General features: G+C 37.9%; 1 protein-coding gene across 1 annotated transcript in view; it reads right to left on the bottom strand.

The window, feature by feature from the left end:
• Window positions 1-3,744: 3,744 nt before the first annotated feature.
• The window catches only part of DHX40 (DEAH-box helicase 40), a 29,713-nt gene continuing 12,538 nt past the window's right edge, over window positions 3,745-20,919 (bottom strand). Inside the window, exons 11-18 of the mRNA XM_084863125.1 lie at window positions 19,793-19,873; window positions 18,984-19,141; window positions 12,497-12,611; window positions 11,229-11,337; window positions 9,252-9,346; window positions 6,585-6,654; window positions 5,231-5,459; window positions 3,745-4,234 (exon numbers count right to left, since the gene is read on the bottom strand). Coding sequence (XP_084719251.1) covers window positions 4,095-4,234; window positions 5,231-5,459; window positions 6,585-6,654; window positions 9,252-9,346; window positions 11,229-11,337; window positions 12,497-12,611; window positions 18,984-19,141; window positions 19,793-19,873 — 997 coding nt within the window. The 3' untranslated portion in view covers window positions 3,745-4,094. The remainder of the gene's footprint in view (window positions 4,235-5,230; window positions 5,460-6,584; window positions 6,655-9,251; window positions 9,347-11,228; window positions 11,338-12,496; window positions 12,612-18,983; window positions 19,142-19,792; window positions 19,874-20,919) is intronic.

The following is a 20,919-nucleotide window of genomic DNA, read 5'->3' as shown; positions in this document are numbered from 1 at the left end:
TGGGACCTGACGCACTATCCACTGAGCCAAACTGGTTTCGGCAAGATCTTTTCTTGTAAATTGTAACTGAAACATTGTCTTTCAAATGAAATCATTTTAATTAAATAGGTATGTGAAAAGTTGCTCCCCTGAATTAGAGTGCAAGTGGTTAAAAAAATAAAAATAGCCGATACTGGTTTGGCTCAGTGGTAGAGCGTCGGTCTGCAGACTGAGGGGTCCCGGGTTCGATTCCGGTCAGGGGCATGTACGTTGGTTGCGGGCACATCCCCAGTAGGGGGTGTGCAAGAGGCAGCTGGTCGATGTTTCTCATCGACGTTTCTAGTTCTCTATTTCTCTCCCTTTCTCTCTGTAAAAAAATCAATAAAATATATATTAAAAAAATAAATAAAAATAAACTATTTCCTGATGTGAAAATTATATGAAATTAAAATTTCATTGTCCATAAATAAAGTTTTTTTTTAAAATATATATTTTGATTTTTTACAGAGAGGAAGGAATAGAGATAGAGAGTTAGAAACATCGATGGGAGAGAGTCATCTCTCCTACTGGGGATATGCCCGCAACCAAGGTACATGCCCTTGACCGGAATCGAACCCGGGACCCTTCAGTCCCCAAGCAGACGCTCTATCCATTGAGCCAAACCGGTTTCGGCCATAAATAAAGTTTTATTAGAACATAACAGACATCCATTTGTTTATGTATACATAAACAAATGAATACATGAATACATGCATGACTTCTTTTGTACTACAACACAGAGTAGTTGCAACAAAGACTGTATGGCCTGAAAGCTTAAAATATTTACTATCTGGACTTATCAAATTCAAACGAGTCTATTTTATTTCCTGTAAACAATTTGAATATAAGGACTTAGAATATTTAAATATGTAAGATAACATAATAATGAGGCACCAGTTTTGGTCTATCAATAAAAGAATATTAGGAACTACAAGGCTACCATGAGACAGGCACTTTATTACATTGCTGTTAGGAATGTAAACTGGTTCATCTATTCTGCAAAGCAGATTAGGAACAGGCATCAGGAGTCTCAAAGATCACTTTGATGCACGCTGTAAAGAATTCAACCATAAGAACATAACACAATTTATTCAACCATTTTCCTATTGATAGCTATATGCACTGTTCAATATTATTAGAAACAATGGTATACATACATTTTTATGAATCAACTAATGTTAAATCTATGGGAGTTACATTTTATGAGGAATAAAGTATTTTATATAATCTCTGAGTTCCTAGGATGTAAATCTAAAGGTTGGTCACAGGTTAACACATTTAAGCGCCCAGCCTGTTTTGTTTTCTGGACGGAAAGTATAGTGTCAGTCACTGGTGACTGACTGGATGCTTAATGTGTTAGGCGCATCTTCAACTTTACTACATATTACCAAAATTGTTCTCTAAAAAACAATTCTATGTCAGTGCTTTTCAGGCATCTGATGAAAAAGAATGGCATCTGTTATTTTCAACCCGTATTTCCCTAATTACTAGGAAGATTCAGGATCTTATTTATTGACCATTCATGTTTCTTCTTTTATGAAATGACAGGCCGGATCCTTTGCCTAATTTTCTATGATAACATTTGTCTTCATTTGTTTCTTTTTGTTTTGTTTCATTTAGTAATTTAAAGGCGAATCTTCTATATTCTTTTAAAAACAAACGTCTTCACAACCACCACGTTTTCCTCCAAGGCTCCTTCCACCTTTTCAACTAGACCCAGTATTATTCCTCTCAAAGATATACTGTAAATTCCTCTTATGGACACCACTGCCACAAATACACCTTAAGGCTGTAATGATGTCACTCCCCTCCAATAAATTCATATATAGCACAAAAATGTCTTAAATTCCATAGCATGGCTTTCAAAGCCTTCCATAATCTGTCCTTGACCAACATTTTTAGCCTATACCTCCTATATATACTCTGTGCACCAAACAAACTAGACTATTTGCCATCCTGTTAGCTTTCTAATTCTCTGTCCTGAGCTATGCTCTCTAGCACCCATCTGTTTATCAGACATTCTTCTTCAAGGAAAGCTCTTTCTTACAATATAACAAATAAATAAATATAGCAAAGAATTAGAGGTGAATAACCATTTTGTAACCATAGAATAAAACTGAATCAGGCAATAATCATCAGTTGATGATAAATCCAAAGGGTGATAATTTATGAGAAATAAGCTATTTCCAAGTATCCTCCTCCAAATTACTTATTGAAGAAATAAAAACCCTAACCAAGCAATCAAAATTATTACTAATAAGGGGCAAATACCATGTGCCTCCAAATTTGATGCCTTCAGAGAAACGCAAATTGAGAACATTCTATAAAATAACTAGTCTGTATTATTTTAAAATGTCAAAATGTTATTCTAAAATGTTCAATGCAATGAAAGAAAAAGAAAAGAATTGATATACATAAAAAGACAAAGACTAAGGACCTTTTCCAGATTAAAAGAGGTTAAATATAATACTTGATTCTTGACTAAATCCTGAATTGGGAAAACATAAAGGACATTATTAGGAAAACTAATGAAATTTGAGAATGGACTATAGATTTAGAACATGTGCTTAACTTACTGAATGTGTGCTTAACTTACAGAAATAAAAGAGCTTTTATTCTAAGAATCCACATACACCATATCAAAGGGGTGCACCAATACATACACCTGACAAGGGGAACTGATAGGACAAACATGCTGAAACACAGCACTTAAAATGAAAATAAATTAATAATGCAGGGAACGTTCATAGACTGTCACCACTCACCTTACTTCAAGAACAAACACATAGATTTGGGTCCTCATGTGATTTTTCAATAAAGATTTTGAAGTCTCTACTTTTGACAGAAAACTATTTAACGGCAGAAGTGTTAGTTACCAATAAACAATTTAGATTCTTAGTTTTTACCAAAAATTCTAAAAACACACATTATACTGCCTTTTGAATTTTAAATACATTAATAGCTTTATTTAACGAACATTGAGCAACTACTATGTGCAAAGCACTGTGCTAGGTGCCATGAAAGATACAAAGATGAAAAAGACATAGTTCCTGCCCACAAGAGCATATAATGTAGTGGGAGAAAGACAAGTACACAAACAACTAGAATACAAGACGTAAACAATAGAGTGGGCAAGTGTTGAATATGGCCTGAGTGTGATATTAATTAGCCTCAAGGTTCCAATTTGAAACACTGGCGATGTAATGTTGGCTGCTTTGAAAATCCCATTTCAAGACAACATAATAGATGTTTAAATGGTCCTACCCAAGCAGCTGGAGGCAAGAGAGTAGGCCAGGTAGAAGAGCTGTTTGAAAACACTGTCACAACTACATACATGATGCTGATACAAGTATGTAGAGACAGCTACAAAAAGAACATATACATATACATACATACATACATACATACATACATACATCTGTCCTTTGGTTAACGGCTATAGCTACTATTTTAAATATACTTTTATATAAAAAAGAATTTATATAATCCCAGAAAAATTAATTTAAATATTAATATTAATTCAACAAAGAATACTGCCATAGGCAATTTTCTTATTTACTAGTTAAGTCTTTTCTCTAAATATCTATAAAGCTCTTTAGCAACTAAACAGACATCTAAATTTTGCTGAATAAAAACCTCTAATGTTCAGCCTTCTGAAGGAAATGGTCACATACCTGATAGCCTGATATAATACTATTCTAATAGCAAAAGAAGGCCTTAAAGATATTTAAGGAAAATAATTTTTAATGCTTCAATGCAAATGGAATACACACCGATTACAGAAAATTCAATGTTCTTTGAAAATAACAACAGCATTTGATACCAGTTAAGGCCAGCAAAATTGAAGTGAGAAAAATATCACATGTATTGTCTTTCATTGGTTTCATATATCATTGCCTATGACTATGGCAACCCAATCTTCTCTGAAAATTCCATCCATTGGTATTAATGGGTTTGATTTGCTTTTAGCCCATATGCTAAAAACAACTGCTGGCCACTTCCTCTTACGTAAACGGTAAAGCAGAAGCACATTCCATGGCTGCTTTTCCTACTTCCTGAATTGGAGGGTTCGATGCTTAGCCTGTTCCCTTCCGAGTGTCACTGTGATCCTGGGCCCTCTGCTGCTTTCTCTCAAGGAAACGAGCACGGGCATCTGATATGGATTTATCATCGTTTCTCCTTTGCATTTTCTTTAGGACTTCTTTTGATATTCCATCTGAAAATGTTACAAATTAATCCAGTAAAACTTGAATTTTGAAATTCAGTGCTAGAGAGGTTAAGAGAAAGAGATGTCCTGATTTTTCAATGTTTAGGTAAAATTAACTTCTGCCCTTTAAAAAAAAAAAAATGATATAGTCCATGGCTAAAAAACAAGAGCATGAAGCCAAAGCAGTCAGTAAAACTGACCCTATTCAAGCATTTATACACTACAGTTACACACCGCAACAAAATGTCTAGTGTCTAATGTTACTAAAAAGACTATTCTATCATCTTGGGCAGATTCCTCACCATTTCATTTCTCAGTGATGTTAAATAAGGACAATATAACTTGTTCCATCAATCAGCCTCAGAAAGCTTTACTGAAATGAAAAGCTTCTTGTATGTGTGAACTAAGAATTAAGCTTTCTGTCCTGGTTCAGTAAGCTTACTGTTTATGCCGCTCAATTAGGATTCTAACATTTCACGGAAAAATAAAGAGATGTTCTGAGGAAATAATTCACAAAACTTTATAAAATAAATAAAAATAGTCAAGTACTACTGGGAGGCAGTATGGCATAATCGCTAAGAGTAAGGACCATAGAATCAGGTTAGTTGATTCAGAATCCAGATTCACCAATTATGAGCCATGGGATTTTTAGCAAAGTGTTGTATACTGCTAAGTACTTCTTCATATATAAAGTGGGAATATGTACTAACCTTATAGTTTATTATGAAAATTCCCCAAGCTTTCAGTATAGGATAAAAACTCAATATATATTCTTATTAACAATGCTTTTGGACAGAGGGGTTAAAAAACAAAAACAAAAACAAGATTAACTGTAAGGAAAGAAGGAAGTCAAAATAATGAAGTCTGAGACTCATGGTAATTCTTTGCTTTCTGAGTAGAAAGAGCCAGAATCTAAGTCCTATAACAATATTTCTGTGATTACATAAGAATTTGGACATTTATGTTTCCTGAACTATATGACCAAAACAAGTGATATATACTCACCCTTTGGATGTTTAACATTTTCCTTATTTGTCCATCTCCTTCTTGCATCTTCTCTTGTTTCATGTCGGGCCACGCTGCTCAAGTCGTGTGCATTAAGTTCATGCAACTTGGGTAACAAGTCTCTTACCCATTCGTAGCGAATTGGACACACAATTCTTGCATAGACTTTGGTAGTAACTAATACCTCATGAAAAATGATCCATTCAAGTTTCGTTTCCTGTTCATGAAGCTGTACAAAAGAACTCACTTAGGGATGATAACTCAATAAACTGCCTTATTCCATGTTAGCCCAACCAATTACTATTAGTCCAAACTCTTCTGAATTAATCCCTATATGCTTCAATCAGGATATACAGACCAACTCTATACCTTTACAGCTTTATGTAATACTAGAGGCCCAGTGCACAAAACTTGTGCATGGGGGGGAGAGGGGGTCCCCTCAGCACAGCCTGGACCTTCTCTGATCCGGGACCCCTTGGGGGATGTGTGACTGCCGGTTTCAGCTCAATCCTAGGGATCACGCCAGTCGGACATCCCTCTCACAATCGGGGACCGCTGGCTCCTAACTGCTCACCTGCCTGCCTGCCTGACCATCCCTAATTGCCCCCCCACCCCCCGCCAGCCTGATCACCCCTAACCACCTCTGCCTGCTAGCCTGATCACCCCTAACTGCCCCCCCCCCCCCCCCCCCGCCGGCCTGGTTGCCCCTTAGTGCTCCCTCTGCTGGCCTGGTCGCCCATAACCCCCCCCCACCCCCCCTGCCAGCCTGGTCTCCCCCGACAGTCCCCCTGCTGCCCTGCTGGCTTAGTTGCCACTAACTGCTCCCCTGCCAGCCTGGTTGCCCCCAACTCTCCCCCTCTTGCTGGCCTGATCACCCCCAACTGCCCCTCCACCCCCACCAGCCTGGTTGTCCCCAATTGCCCCACCAGCATTGTTGCCCCCTCACTGTCCCCCCTCCCCCCTCCACCGGCCTGGTTGCCCCACGTAGCCTGCTGTTCAGTGGTTTGGTCACCCCTCACTAACCACCCTGCCAGCCTTGGCACCCCACGCAGCCTACTGTTCAATTGCTTGTTCAGTTGTTTCAGTAGTGACGGCCCCTGGCTTTTTATATATTAGGATAGTTATATTCTAAACTTAACCTCAAAGCAAAAAGTAGAAGACATCTATGTATCAATCCAACTGTGAGCCAGGCTCACAGTGGCGCTCCCCCTGTGAGAGTGCACTGATCACCAGGGGACAGCTCCTGCATTGAATATCTGCCCCCTGATGGTCAGTGTGTGTCATAGTAACGAGTCATTCCACCATTCGGTCGATTTGCATATTAGCTTTTTATTATATAGGATAAGGTACTTACTGCTGAGGAAGGATGAATGTGAACTGGGCTTCCACGCCCATCCATTGTGCAAAATGTTCTCCCAACAGATCTAAAATCAAAATAGAAACAAAAAGAAAGGATAAAGATATTGATAATACAACAAAGACATCAGTAGAGCACTAAATGAATAGTTATATGTTTTGCTATAAAGAGTACCATAAACAGAGGTTTAAGTTTATTCAACTGTCACTATTACTTCTTTACGAATTCATCTTAAACTATGAATGATATAACTGAAAGAGTCATTTAAGTACAAACACTTTTGGTTAACAAGTAGTAGTATTAACAATAATATTTTACTTGTGCATTTTTTAAATAGATTTTTTATTTATTTCAGAGGGGATGGGAGAGGGAGTGAGAGACAGAGACATCAGTGATGAGAATCTTTGATTGGCTGCCAGCCTGATCACCCCTAACTGCCCTCCTCCCCCTCCTGGGGAATCTAGCCTGAAACATACACATGTGCCAGCAGGGTATCAAACTGTTACCCCCCTGGTTCATAGGTCGATCCTCAATCACTGAGCCAAACAGGCCGGGCAATAATATTGTAGTTGTGCTTTAGATTTTCCAAAATACTTTCATAATAAAGGCTCAAAACAACCTGAGTTTTGAGAGCCACTTTAAGGTGAGATTTCAAAAAAGTTAGCTCGCCTTCTAAAGGTCACAGAGCTAATGTATGATAAAAGCAAGTCCCAATCATAGGTCTTCTGACTTAAACACAGTGTTATTTATATCTTTTTAAAGATATAAATTATTTTCAGTTTTCTAAATTCTGATAATTAGAACATCTCATGAATTTTTCTAATTCATGTTCTTAATTTCAAATTCTTATCCTCTTCTACACTTTCTTACATAAATGTTATTCCAAAAACTTTTCTATATAACAGCCTAGGTCAATTGTCATTACAACTGATTTCCTATACTACATTATATGTATTCCTATTATAACCCAGATCAGGCAGCATTTTAATAGTTTATATATCTGTATAATACAGTGTATATTTATACAGTACAAAAATATTTTTTACTTGAATCATTTTGAGAATTAGTTGCCAACTTTATGCCCCATCATTCCCAAATACCTGAGTTTACATTCCCTATACCAAGGACATTCTTTTACATAATCATAATACATCCAACAAAATCAGGGGATTACCACTAATATATTCCTAACATTTAATCCTCAGCCCACATTGAAGTTTTATCAAATGTTCTAATAATATCATTTATAGCAAAAGGATCTAGTTCAGAAATCATGTATTGCTTTTACTTTTAATGTCCCATTAGTCTCCTTCATTCTGGAATACTTCCCCAGCCTTTCTGTGACCTTCATAGTCCTGGCACCTTTAAAGATGATAGGCTAGTTATAATCAATGTGAGTTTGTCTGTTTCAGATGATTACATTCAGGTTATGCATCTTTGGCAGGAATATCACAAAAGTGACACTGTGTTTTCATTCTATCCTATCAGGAAAAACATGATTTTGAATAGTTTCATAAATAATAATGTTCACTTTGATTGTTTGACTTAGGTAGTACCTGCCAGGCTTTTCCAGTGAAAAGTTACTTTTTCCTCTGTAATTAATAAGAATTTTATAGAGAGATGCTGCAAATAATTCCATTTGTCATTAAACTTTTAATTTCTTAATTTACTAATTTATATGACTATAGACTCATGACTTCACATTTTATTCAGTGCGTTATATCACCCATTACTTTCATTTATTTTGATGCTTAAAATGTCCCATATGTGATCAGTTGGAGCCTATTCAAGCTGGCTCCTATGTACTTCTGACATGGCCTCAGCCTTCGCTCATCACTTCTTTGCTCCCTGGCAAAATAAGAAGTTTTAGGCTTATCTTGTACTTTCCCAGCCCTATTTCTCCATAGAGGCGTGATTCCTTCATGTAGCAGATGTTTTTCCAAGTCAAGATCTGGACATTATGGTGCCATTGCTCCCAGCCCTTCTCAGAGATAGGGCATATATGTATATAAATATTTACATACATACAAATACATGTTTTATATATATTCACAGTAACATTCATTTTTATTTCCCTATCTATCTATCCATCCAGCTATTTTAAAAACATAAGTTCACAATGATACCCTGAAGTTCCATCCCAACACCTCAGAGCTCATTCTCATTTTCTCGCTTTCAGTACTTCCAACTCCTTTCACCATTATTAATCTATTTAATGGCTCAATTTCTCTGTGTAAAATTAATCTGCCATCACCGACACTGTTATCCTTTCCTTACAAAAACGCCCTCCTCACTCTGATACTGAAAAATTCCCATGTGAGTGCTTTCTCCATCCTGCTCAATCCCTGGCACTCCACACCAACCTACCCTTAGGGGCGTCATCCTCAAACTTTGGCTTTCACACTGCACACAGAGCAACCCCTCTGTAAAAAAAAGCCTGGTCACTCTGCTAAGGCCCTGATACCCATGCTGGACAGCTGTCCTTCAGACTCCCCTACTGCAGCTTTCCCTGCACAAGACACAATTATGAAAAGGGTCACTGTAATAGCTGATCATAATCACAGAGCTCAAATCAAATCATCAACCTTTAATAGTAAATTGTTCAATATTGTAGTAAAATATTCTAGCACTTCTTTCCCCATCTCCCAAGCTCATATTGCTTACCTTCGAGCTACATTTTTGAAATAGCCTGCACAAAGACATCTTCGTAGTACTTCATGTTTAGGGCCTTCATAGGTCTCTCTTGGAAAATCACTTTGCTATAGAAAGAATATAGAATATATATACATATGTATGTATACACACACACACACAATGGTAAATCTCACAGAATAATTTAAAATATTCTTTTATTTTGCCGAAGCCGGTTTGGCTCAGTGGTAGAGCGTCGGTCTGTGGACTGAAAGGTCCCAGGTTAGATTCCGGACAAGGGCATGTACATTGGTTGCGGGCACATCCCCAGTAGGGGGTGTGCAAGAGGCAGCTGGTCAATGTTTTTCTCTCATCGGTGTTTCTAGCTATCTCTCTCCCTTCCTCTCTGTAAAAAATCAATAAAATATATTTTAAAAATCAATAAATAAAATATTCTTTTATTTTGAAAAATCCACATTTCTAAAAATTATTTTTCTGGCCAATATAGAGTAAGAGGGACCAGATTACCCTTCTGCTTGAAACAACCTAAATATGGACTTTCAAAATACTGTACATATACCAAGTGATAAGGAATAATGATCTCCAAGAAATAAAGGAAGAGTCCCAAAAAAGATGAACCCAAATAGGCCCACACCAAGACACATCATAATTAAAATGGCAAAGGTTAAAGACAAAGAGAGAATCTTAAAAGCAGCAAGAGAAAGTCAGTTACCTACAAGGGAGCTCCCATAAGACTGACAGTTAATTTCTCAACAGAAACATTTCAGGCCTGAAGGGACTGACATGAAATATTCAAAGTGATGAATTTTTCCAAACAAGGCTATCATTTAAAATTGAAGGATAAAGAGCTTCCCAGACCAAAAAGCAAACCAACAAACAAACCAAAGCTAAAAGAATTCCCTACCACCAAACCAGTATTAGAAGAAATGTTAAAAGGCTCTGGTTGGGTGGCTTGGTTGGTTGGAGCATTGTCCCATACGCCACAAGGTTGCAAATTTTATTCCCAGTCAGAACACATACTTAGGTTTTGAGTTTGATCCCAGGTTGGGGTATATACAGGAGGCAACTGATTGATGGTTCTCTCTCACATTAAGGTTTCTCTCTCTAAAAATCAATTAAAACACACACACACACACACACACACACACATCCTTGGGTGAAAATTAAAAAAAAAAATGTTAAAGAATAAAATGGCAATAAATACATACCTACCAATAATCATTTTAATTAAATGTAAATGGCTTAAATGCTCCAATCAAAGGACATAGGGTAGCTGAATGAATAAGAAAACAAGACCTACATATATGCTGTCTACAAGAGACCCACCTCAGAACAAAATATACACAGAGTAAAAGTAAAAGGATGGTAAAAGATATTTCTTGTGAATGAAAATGAAAAAACAAACTGGAAGAGCAATACTTAATATGTGACAAAATAGACTTTAAAATGAAGGCTATAGTAAGAAACAAAAGAATAGTTCATAATGATAAAGGGAGCAATACAACAAGATATAATTTTAATAACCAATGTCAACCCAATAAAACATTAAAAATAAAATAAAGGGAAATAAATGAAGTAAACCCAACAACCACCCCAGCATAGTCCACCTTGAAAGAGATTCTGGATCAAGGTGCAGAGAAGGAAAAACCCAAGTGGAATCCTGAAACTCCCTTAGTTAAAGAGAGAGCTGAGAATACAGGAAGACCAAAATGACTGGAGTTCACGGCAGAGCTCAGGAGAGAAGAGCCCTTTATAGAGAACTCCAGAGATCTGAGTTCAGCTGATTCCTGATTAGCATAGGAATGTGAGGAAACTGACCAAGGGCAGGAGAAGGACCTCCTAGAAGGAGAAGAGGTTACAATGCTTGGTGCTCACACAGGGTTAGGAATGGTGGGTTATTACAAGCCAGACTAAAACATCTCATAACTTATATGGTTTTGGTAACTCCGAGGGTCTTGTCCAAATGCTACTCAGGACAAAAGCAATCACCTGTTTAAGCTTCCTGACTAGGTCTCGAAGTTGAGCCTCAACACGAAATGCAGAAAATAAGCACCTCCAATGAATCCAATGTTTTTGGCACCAGGAAGCTGGAGCGCCACTGAAAAACAAAAATAATGGTATCTTAAAAATATATTCTATAAGTGAAAGACAGTCTAACATCCTCATTTGTATTACAAAACTATAAACTGAAAAGCAACTGTCAGCTCTTTTACGAGATCTATCCAATAACTGTAAAAGCACTTTAGCCCTAGCCAGTTTGGCTCAGTGGATAGAGCATCGGCCTGTGGACTGAAGGGTCCTGGGTTCAATTCTGGTCAAGGGCATGTACCTTGGTTATAGGCTCAATCCCCAGTGTGGGCTGTGCAGGAGGCAGCCAATCAATGATGTTTCTCTCTCATCAATGTTTCTCTCTCTCTCCCCCTCTCCCACCATCTTTTCCTTAAAAAAAAGGGGAAAAAAAAAAGGGAAAGAAAAAGCATTTTAAGGAATTTGGAAAAAAAAAAAAAAATTAAATGTGGATACCTCTGTGTGAATTAAAAATTATTTGTAAATGGATATTTTATACACATATGCTTTAACAAACAGCCAATCATTTTCTCATCTAAGGTACCTATATGGAACCAAATTCTATAAGGTCATTTTCAGGAAAGGTTCAGGGAAAGAAAGAAAAACACTAATCCTATATAATAAAAGGATAATATGCAAATTGACCCTAACGGCAGAATGACTGGTTGCTATGACGCACACTGATCGGGGGAGATACTCAAAACAGGAGCTGCCTCCTGGTGGTCAGTGTGCTTCCACAGGGGGAGCACCATCAGCCAGAAGCCAGCTCATGGCTGGCCAGTGCAGCGGTGGTGGCGCAAGCCTCTCCTGCCTCTGCAACAGCGCTAAGGATGTCCGACCTAATGGCTGAGGCCGGCCCGCTCCCGAGGGCTCCTGGGCTGGCTGTCAGAGGGATGTCTGACAGCCAGCTTAGGCCCGCTAAGCCAGCAGGTGGACATCCCCTGAGGGGTCCCAGACAGTGAGAGCGGGTAGGCCGGGCTGAGGGATTCCCCCAAGTGCATGGGCCTCTAGTTGTATAATAAATGCTTACTAAGTAACAGTCACCTGACAGAAGAATCTCACTAATATTCACAAAAATACCTGAAGGTCAATATCATCCTGACCAAACCTTAACTGTCTAAAGTCACATAGTAATACATATTGGAGCTAAATTTCAAACTGACAATTTCCAGTACAGACAACTCACATACCTTGATTTGCACTGCTCAAAAATGACCGCTAAAGTTGCAAAGTCATTAAATCCTCCAGCTTTAGCTGCCAGTTCTCGATGTCTCTGTTCTGCTTCCTTCTGGTACTCTGGATCAACTAAAAGACAGTTGCAGAAGCAATTTAGTTCTACTTTATATCAAGTGTCCACATTCACTTTGTTTATTCAAGCTCATTAAAATCCGTTTCACCCTCTGGGGTGGAGTAAGGTAGAACTATAGTACCTTTTAAAGGGGCTCTAACTACTCCCACAACTCCCTTTTCTCCTTAACCACGCCTCAGAGATGTTATCGGATATAGCAACATTACTTCTCCCAGGCCATGGGCCTCTAACATAGTATTTAATACACGTATTCATCTTTTAATTCACTTTTATCATGAGTAACCCATGCTCACAGTAAAAGAAAAATTACATACAAGTTCAATGTTCTCTATTTTGTCACATTACCCTCAAGGCTAATCACTGTTAATTATTTAATGTGTGTCCTTCAAGATATTTTCTATGCATATACAAGGATATGCAGTTAGTGATTTAACATAAATAGGATACATGTTCAGAACCTTCCTTTATTTAATAACAGCTTCGTGTCAGTACAGATGGAATTACTCATTCTCAAAAATAGCTACCTTGTATTCCCCAGGAAGATAAGAAACATAACAAAATTTAACCAGTCCTTATTCAATTCACAATTATGGACAATTGCACAGAAAGGGCAAATATACAGAACTAAACTACTACAAACTTTTTACCTTTCTTTTTAAACTTCATATTGAGGTATGACAGGCATTCAGAAACTACATAGGTCATAAGTGTACAGCTCAATTAATGTTCACAAACATGCCATACTATGTACGCAATACCTTGGCCAACACACCATAAGCCCACTTTTTGTCCTTTTTCTAATAACAACCTGTACCCTCCACAAAGGTACTGACTTCTAACCCCAAAGAAGGGTTTGGCCTGTTTTTAAACTTTGTATAAATATACTTTATGTGTCTTGCTTCTTTTGAGATTTATCTGTTATTGACTGACTGGATCGTACTCAGGATTGATGTGCTCTCTCACTGCCCAAGTTCCCCACATAACACTTCACCCAGGCTAATTTTCCTTCAGGGTTCAATTTCCCAAATTTCCCAAGGATTCTTCCTTTATTGAACCGCATCACACCACAATTCCTATTCCTTCAGCACACCCACCACACTGCATTTACTAGAGACACCATGTTGCCTGGTTCTAGGAAGCAGCACTTGTATAGACTACACTATGAATCTCCATAGCAGCAGCTCCTGGTATTAGGAGGAAAGCAATCTGACTAAATAAAATGCTCAGGAAGATGTAAAGTCTTCCAACCTGCCCTGGCCAGTGTTCTCAGTGGTTAGTGCACTGGCCTGCATACCAAAGGGTCTCAAGTTGGATCACCTGTCAGGGCACATGCAGGAGGCAACCAATTGATGTATCTCTCTCCTCTCTCTCATTCTCTCTCTCTCTCTTCCTATCTCTATCTCCCACATCCCTCCTCTTTTCCACTCTCTCTAAAAATCAATGGAAAAATATCCTCAGGTTAGGATTAACAACAACAACATACATATATATATATATATATATATATATATATATATATATATATATATGTATGTATGTAAGTAAGTAAATAAAGTCTTCCATCCCAGGCTTTATGTAGCTTCCACCTATTACCTAGGTAGCAACTGAAGAAAGCAGCTAGAGACAACAGGAGAGAAGATATAGTAAAGTTAGAGTCCGTATCACACAGTTTGTACAATCTCAGCAAGTTTATCCTTCTACTACATAAAAGTTTGACTATCCATCTTTAATTACTTAACCAGTAGACTTGTCATTTTCTTTATTTTTCCCCCCTCAGAATTCTGTTATCAGTTTTATCTCATGCAAATAGGTCGATGCTATTGAGGAAGAAATTATAAATAAAAAGCTAAAGCAGCAAAACAAGACTATATCAGCAAAATCCCCTTTGAGAAGATAATGCAATATGTTTCTATATAGCTATAAATCATAAAACAAAACTATTACACAGAAAGGGTTTCAACATCAGTCCTCAGAGATGAAGTGGGGAAATAAGGCTATAAGTATCACATACAAATAAAGAACCCTTTATTTCTAAAAATATCACTAAAAATAAAAACTTTAAAACCGAATCCTTTAAGTCCTTTTTCTGGACTTACAAGACAATGTTATTTTAAATTTGTTCTATTTTAAGGCTAAGTTGTTTACCACCTAAAACCTATTCACCACCTAAAAGCCACTCTCTCCATTGTCTGATTTCTAAAGCAATATATTATGACAGCAGTGTAATACAGCAAAAAGAAAGGTTACTAAAAATGTTGACAATATCATTTTGATGTTTAAAATCTTTATTCAATGTTAGATCTAAGGAACTAGCCAACTATGTAATAAATTAAATTAGGCCAGGGTGCAGTGTGGGCCTCCCACACGAAGCCAGGCAGGCAGCACTCTCTCCCCGCGCTGGCCTCGCAGACCAGCTACTGTGCGAACCCACAGGAAGCCCAGCCTGCCCCTGTGGTCCCGGCGGCTGTGGCCCGGCTCACTGGGTGGGTGCAGGGCAGGCTCCTCACAGACACCCAGCACCTGGGCGTGGGGCTTACACAGTGTGCGAGTCCTGTTATCCCCAGGGAGGTTAGCAGGGGGAGAGTGAGCTTGGGACACTCCGCACTTCTATCCCTGTCACCCCCGCCCCCAGGTAGCCAGCAAGAGGTTGCAGCATGTGGCTGAAATCTGCCATATTCCTTGTCGCCCCCTGGTGGTCAGCACACGTCACAGTGAGCAGTCAAACTCCCAGTAGAGGGGACAAATTGCATATTAGGCTTTTATTATAGGATATTCCAACAAGGAAAAACATTTCCTTTTTCTGGCCTTACAAGACTATTAGAATTGGATCACTTCGACCCAGCTCCTGGTTTTACAAATGAAATCTGTGACCCCACCGGGAGAAAGCAAAGCTGAAATGGGACATACTAAGCTGTATGCCATGATGACACACCAAGAAAAGAAACAAGCAGAAGTTTAAAATCAAGAAAACCTCAAAACAATCCTCTGAGGGTACAAGGGCTAAACTACCTTTTCTTTTGATGCTTGGGAAAAAAAGGTTAATATATTACTAATGTACTATACAACAGGGCAAAGGTTCACCATACTATCTTACCCTGCCAGTGAAAGGAAATTAACTCTCCCCACCAGGAACATCACATACTCCCTATTTTAAACAACTAAGTTAAAGGATAACAAAATGAAAAAACCGTTTGTCCTCAGTTTCATGTCCGACAGGGCTAGGCATATGCAATCAAAAAATGGTCAGTGAGCCCAGCCAATGTGGCTCAGTGGTTAAGCGTGATTTATGCACTAAGAAGTCTTTGGTTCAATTCTGGTCATGCCTGGGTTGCAGACACATTCCCCAGTAGGGGGAGTTCAGGAGGTAGCCAATCAATGTTCCTCTGTCATTGATGTTTCTATCTCTATCTCTCTCTGTCTCCCTTCCTCTCTCTCTAAAATCAATAAAGGCATTTTTTCAGTGACAGTAAACACACAATAAAGAGATGATGTATTATAGAACTGTACATTTGAAACATATAATTTTTATTAACCAAAGTCACCCCTATAAATGCAATATAAAATTTTAAATAATAATAAAAATAAATAAATGCTCTGAAATACTGGAGATCTAAATAAATGGAGAAATATTCCATTTACCTATTTAGGGAGACAATACTGTCAAGACGTCAGCTTTTTCCAATTTGATCTATAGATTCAATACATCCCAATTAAAGTCCTAACAAGTTATTTTGTGAATATTAACAACCTTATTTTAAAGTTTATATACAAAGGGAAAAGACTCATAATAGCCAAAACAGGAAAATAGTAAAGTCAGAAACTGACCCACACACATACAATAAAATGATCTTTAGCAAAGGAGCAGAAGCATTTCAAGGGACAAAAGACAGTCTTTTGAAGAAATGGAGCTGGGACAAATGGACATCCAACACCCAGAAGATAATATAGGAGAAAATCTAGATGACCTTAGGTATGGTGATGACTTTTTAGATAAAACGCAAAAGGCATGACCCATGTAAGAAATAATTGGTCAGCTGAATATCATTAATATTTTTTTTTAAAAAAGTCCGCTCTGCAAAATATCAAGAAAACAAGATGACAAGCCACAGACTGGGAGACATATTTGCAAAAAACATATTTGATAAAGTATGGTTACCCAAAATATACAAATATAAACCTCAACAATAAGAGGCACCTGACCAGCTAGCTCAGTTGGTTAGTGTGTCAGCCTGATACAACAAGGTTGTGTGTTTGATCCCTGGTCAGGGCACATACATGAATCAACCAATGAACACACAAATAAGTGAAACAACAAATCAATGTTTTCTTTCTCTCCCTCTTCTTTCTCTCTCTAAAATCAATAAATAAACATTTTTTAAAGCCTCAACAATGAGAACAACCAACCCAATGTAAAAAGACCAGAACAGACACCAAAGAAGACTATACATGGCAAATTCCTATATAATAATTCTATATATTGTAATAAAGGGTAATATGCAAATAGACCGAATGGCAGAACAACCAATCAAAGCATAATATGCTATTGATATGCTAAGGCTGCTCAACTGCTCGTTATGATGTGCACTGACCACCAGGGGGCAGCCAAATGGTCGACCAGTCGCTATGATGTGCACTGACCACCAGGGGGCAGATGCTCTGACCAGTAGGTTAGCTTGCTGCTGGGTTCTGGCTGACTGGGACTGAGCGAGATGGGCCGGACTACCCTGGAGCCCTCCCACAGTCTCTCCCCAGCTCAATCATGCACTGGTGGGGTCCCTCAGCCTGGCCTGCGCCCTCTTTCAATACGGGACCCCTTGGGGGATGTTGGAGAGCCGGTTTCAGCCCTATCCCACAGGACACTCCCTTTGGAAGGGCGCCAGACGCAGGGCTCATGGCTGGTGAGCGCTGCTGCAGCAGTGCGAGCCTCTCCTGATCAGGACTGATTGGGTGCGAGCCCGAGGCAAGTAGGAATTGCAGGCTACATTGGACTACGGGTTTCAGCCCGATCACTGCAGGCCACTCAGAGGAATTCCACCCATGCACGAATTCGTGCACTGGGCCTCTAGTAAGCATTTACAAAGATGGTTAACATCATGTCACCAGGGGGCAACAAATTAAAACAACAGTTTTACCACTATACACTTATTAAGATCATCAAGAAGATCAAAATCCAAAACACCCGTAACATCAAATGCTGGTGAAGTTGTGGAACAACAGGAATTCTCAGATTCACTGCTGGTAGGAATGCAAACTAGTGCAGACCTTTAGCAGGTCTGGAAAACAGTTTGGCAGTTGCTTACAAATCTAAACATATTCTTATACTATTCAGCAATGAATTGAAAACCTATGTCTACACAAAAACCTGCCCATAGATATTTATAGCAGTTTTACTCATAACTGAAAGCAACCAAGATGCCATGCAATAGGTGAATGGATAAACAAATTCCATGCAATGGAATAATATTCAACAATAAAAAAAAAATGGGCTCTCATGCCACAAAAAGATATGGAGAAACCTTAAATGTACATTGCTAAGTTAAAGAAGCCAAGTTAAGGACAGTAAAAACATTCATGGTTGTAAGGGGTTTGGGGAAGGAATGTAGGGATGAATAGGTGAAGCACAGGAAATGCCTAGGGCAATGAAACTATTCTGTATAATACTGTAATGGTGGGTGGGTGTCATTACAGATTTGCCAAAACACACAGACCACACAGCACAGTGATCTCTTTAATTAATAATAATGTATCAATATTAGCTCATCAATTGTAACAAATGCACCAGCATAATGAAAGATGTTAATAACAGGAGAAACTGTGTGTAGATCTGTATTTTCCTTAAATTTTTCTATAAACCTAAAACTGTTCTAAAAAATAAAGTCTATTAATTTTTCTTTTATTTTTAGAAAGAAAGGAGAAAAGAAGGAAGGAGAACAAAGGAAGGAGGGAGGGAAGGAGGGAGGGAGGGAGGGGCATAGATTTGTTGTTTCACTTATTTATGCATTAATTGGTCAATTCTTATATGTGCCTTGACTAGGGATCAAACTTTGGTGTATTGGAACAACACTAACCAACTGAGCTACTCGGCCAGGATTAAAATTATTAATTAAAAGTAAACCTCTTCGCCAAAACTGGTTTGGCTCAATGGATAGAGCGTTGGCTTGGGGACTGAAGGGTCCCAGGTTTGATTCCAGTCAAGGGCATGTACCTTGGTTGCGGGCACATCCCGGCAGCTGATCGATGACTCTCTCTCATTGATGTTTCTAACTCTCTATCTCTCTCTCTTCCTCTCTGTACAAAATCAATAAAATAAAATAAAAATAAATACAAATAAATAAAATAAAAGTAAACCTCTTCAATAAACTTCTTACCAGGTCTAATGAAGATATTTTCCACAGACAACATTGCTGCTATTGGAAGTAGTAGATCTTCACAGTCCAGAGAAGCAGCCTTTATTACAGCACATGTCAGATGTGGAGGGAGAGGAAATTCTACCATAGACAAACCCAATCTGGTCACATAGCCATTCCTTAACAGAAAAAAAAAGTTCTTATGTCTTTCTACTTGGAGAGTACAAATGAAATGCTCATCACTCAGAATAAATCAGATATACGGTAATTTAGATTACTTTCAACCACCCCCATAAATTCAACTCAATTTAAAAGAAACATGATACACTGTAGTCATAGGTAAGAAAAACATCAAGATAATAAACTCCTTGCTGTCAAGGGCCAGTACATTAAAAATCCTGAACAATGATGCAGAATAATAAAAGACACAAAATGCTGTGGAAACACAGAGGATGTCCATGAAGTAATGGAAGTAATGAAAGAGTGATAATTACCAAATCCTTCCCCATCACACAATCATGAGAACAAGGACTCTGGTTCTCTCATCATTTTGATATATCCAGCTTAATGCCTGGTACTGAAATAGTATTCAGAAACTACTTGTTAAATAAGTACCAATGCTGAACAAAATTCGTTTTACGGTATAATTTGTAATGTCAGAATTGTGAAAAAAGGTTGAGGAAATTTCTAATTTCAGGTAAAAGAATCCACTCAATTCAAACAAATTATTTCATAGCTATAATAAAGTATTAAGAACCCTATTTTAAAAAGAAATTAACAGACGTTGTGGTCAGGTTTGGGGGAGGGGTTTTGTTTGGTTGTCTTTTTACCTGTCAATAGCGTCACACTGATAAAGTTGTTTCAGGGCTTCCAAAATAAGTCTCTCATTAGGTGGATCCAAATAAGGAAACCTGTGTGTTTACATGAAATATAAAATGAGATCCCATTTCTGGAACACAATAAGATTTTATACAGACTTGAAACTTCCTTTAAAAGGTCTTAGCTCTCCTAGTATTTTTTCAAATACTCTTTCTCTTTTTCTTTTTTAAGGCATTCTATGATCATAATCAGCATTCAGCAAAAGAGGAAATAAGTTTTTCTGAATCATAGTCTTTTGTGAATTCAAGAAGCACCTCTTTTTGATCTCCTTAGCTGGAACACTCTTGCCATTCCTCTTTACTTATCTGAATCCTGCCCCATTCTTCACAGCCCAATGTCAACTCTATTCTGTTCTGTAGTCCATAATTCTATTACAAGCTTATAAAACAATGGAGAAAAATTCATTAAAAGTGGCCAAAAATGACAAAATATTTAATGGTACTTCAAAATGGCTTTTGATAAAAAGGCAAAAATATTCAATTAATTTTACCATATTTGCTTTATGTATCTGTATGTACCAATTACTTCTCCTAAACTCTTAAGGCAAGTTGCAAATACAATGCTTATTCATCCCCAAAATACTCAGCATGCATCCCCTGAAAGTAAGGACATTCTCTTATATAAACACAATACCATTAATAAACATAGGAGAATTAATAATATTCACAAAGGATAATAGTGGCATATAACCAAGCATGAATATATATATATGTGTGTGTGTGTACATACTTTTAAACAGGAGCAATAGTCACTTGATTATACCAATCTTGTTTCTCCAATGTAACTTAAGCTTAGCGAAAGCAAAAATTATTACCATTCCTCAAAATGCATAGTACACAAAGCTGGCTCTACCAAAGATGCTACAAAAACCCCTACCATTTTATCTGGGATTATGATCATTATATACATTTCATAACAGATAAACAGTGGTCACTAAATGACCTAGTAAATATCAGCATGAGGCACACCATTAAACCAAGGTTAAAATATGAGCAAGGACCTGCCTGCCATGGCTCAATGGTTGAATGCTGAGCTACATACAAGGAGGTTATGGTTTGATTCCAGTTAGAGCACATGC

This window comes from Pipistrellus hanaki (assembly GCF_964339955.1).
Source record: "Pipistrellus hanaki genome assembly, chromosome: 16".
Lineage (NCBI taxonomy): Eukaryota > Metazoa > Chordata > Mammalia > Chiroptera > Vespertilionidae > Pipistrellus > Pipistrellus hanaki.
This window is presented reverse-complemented; position numbering and strand designations above follow the sequence as displayed.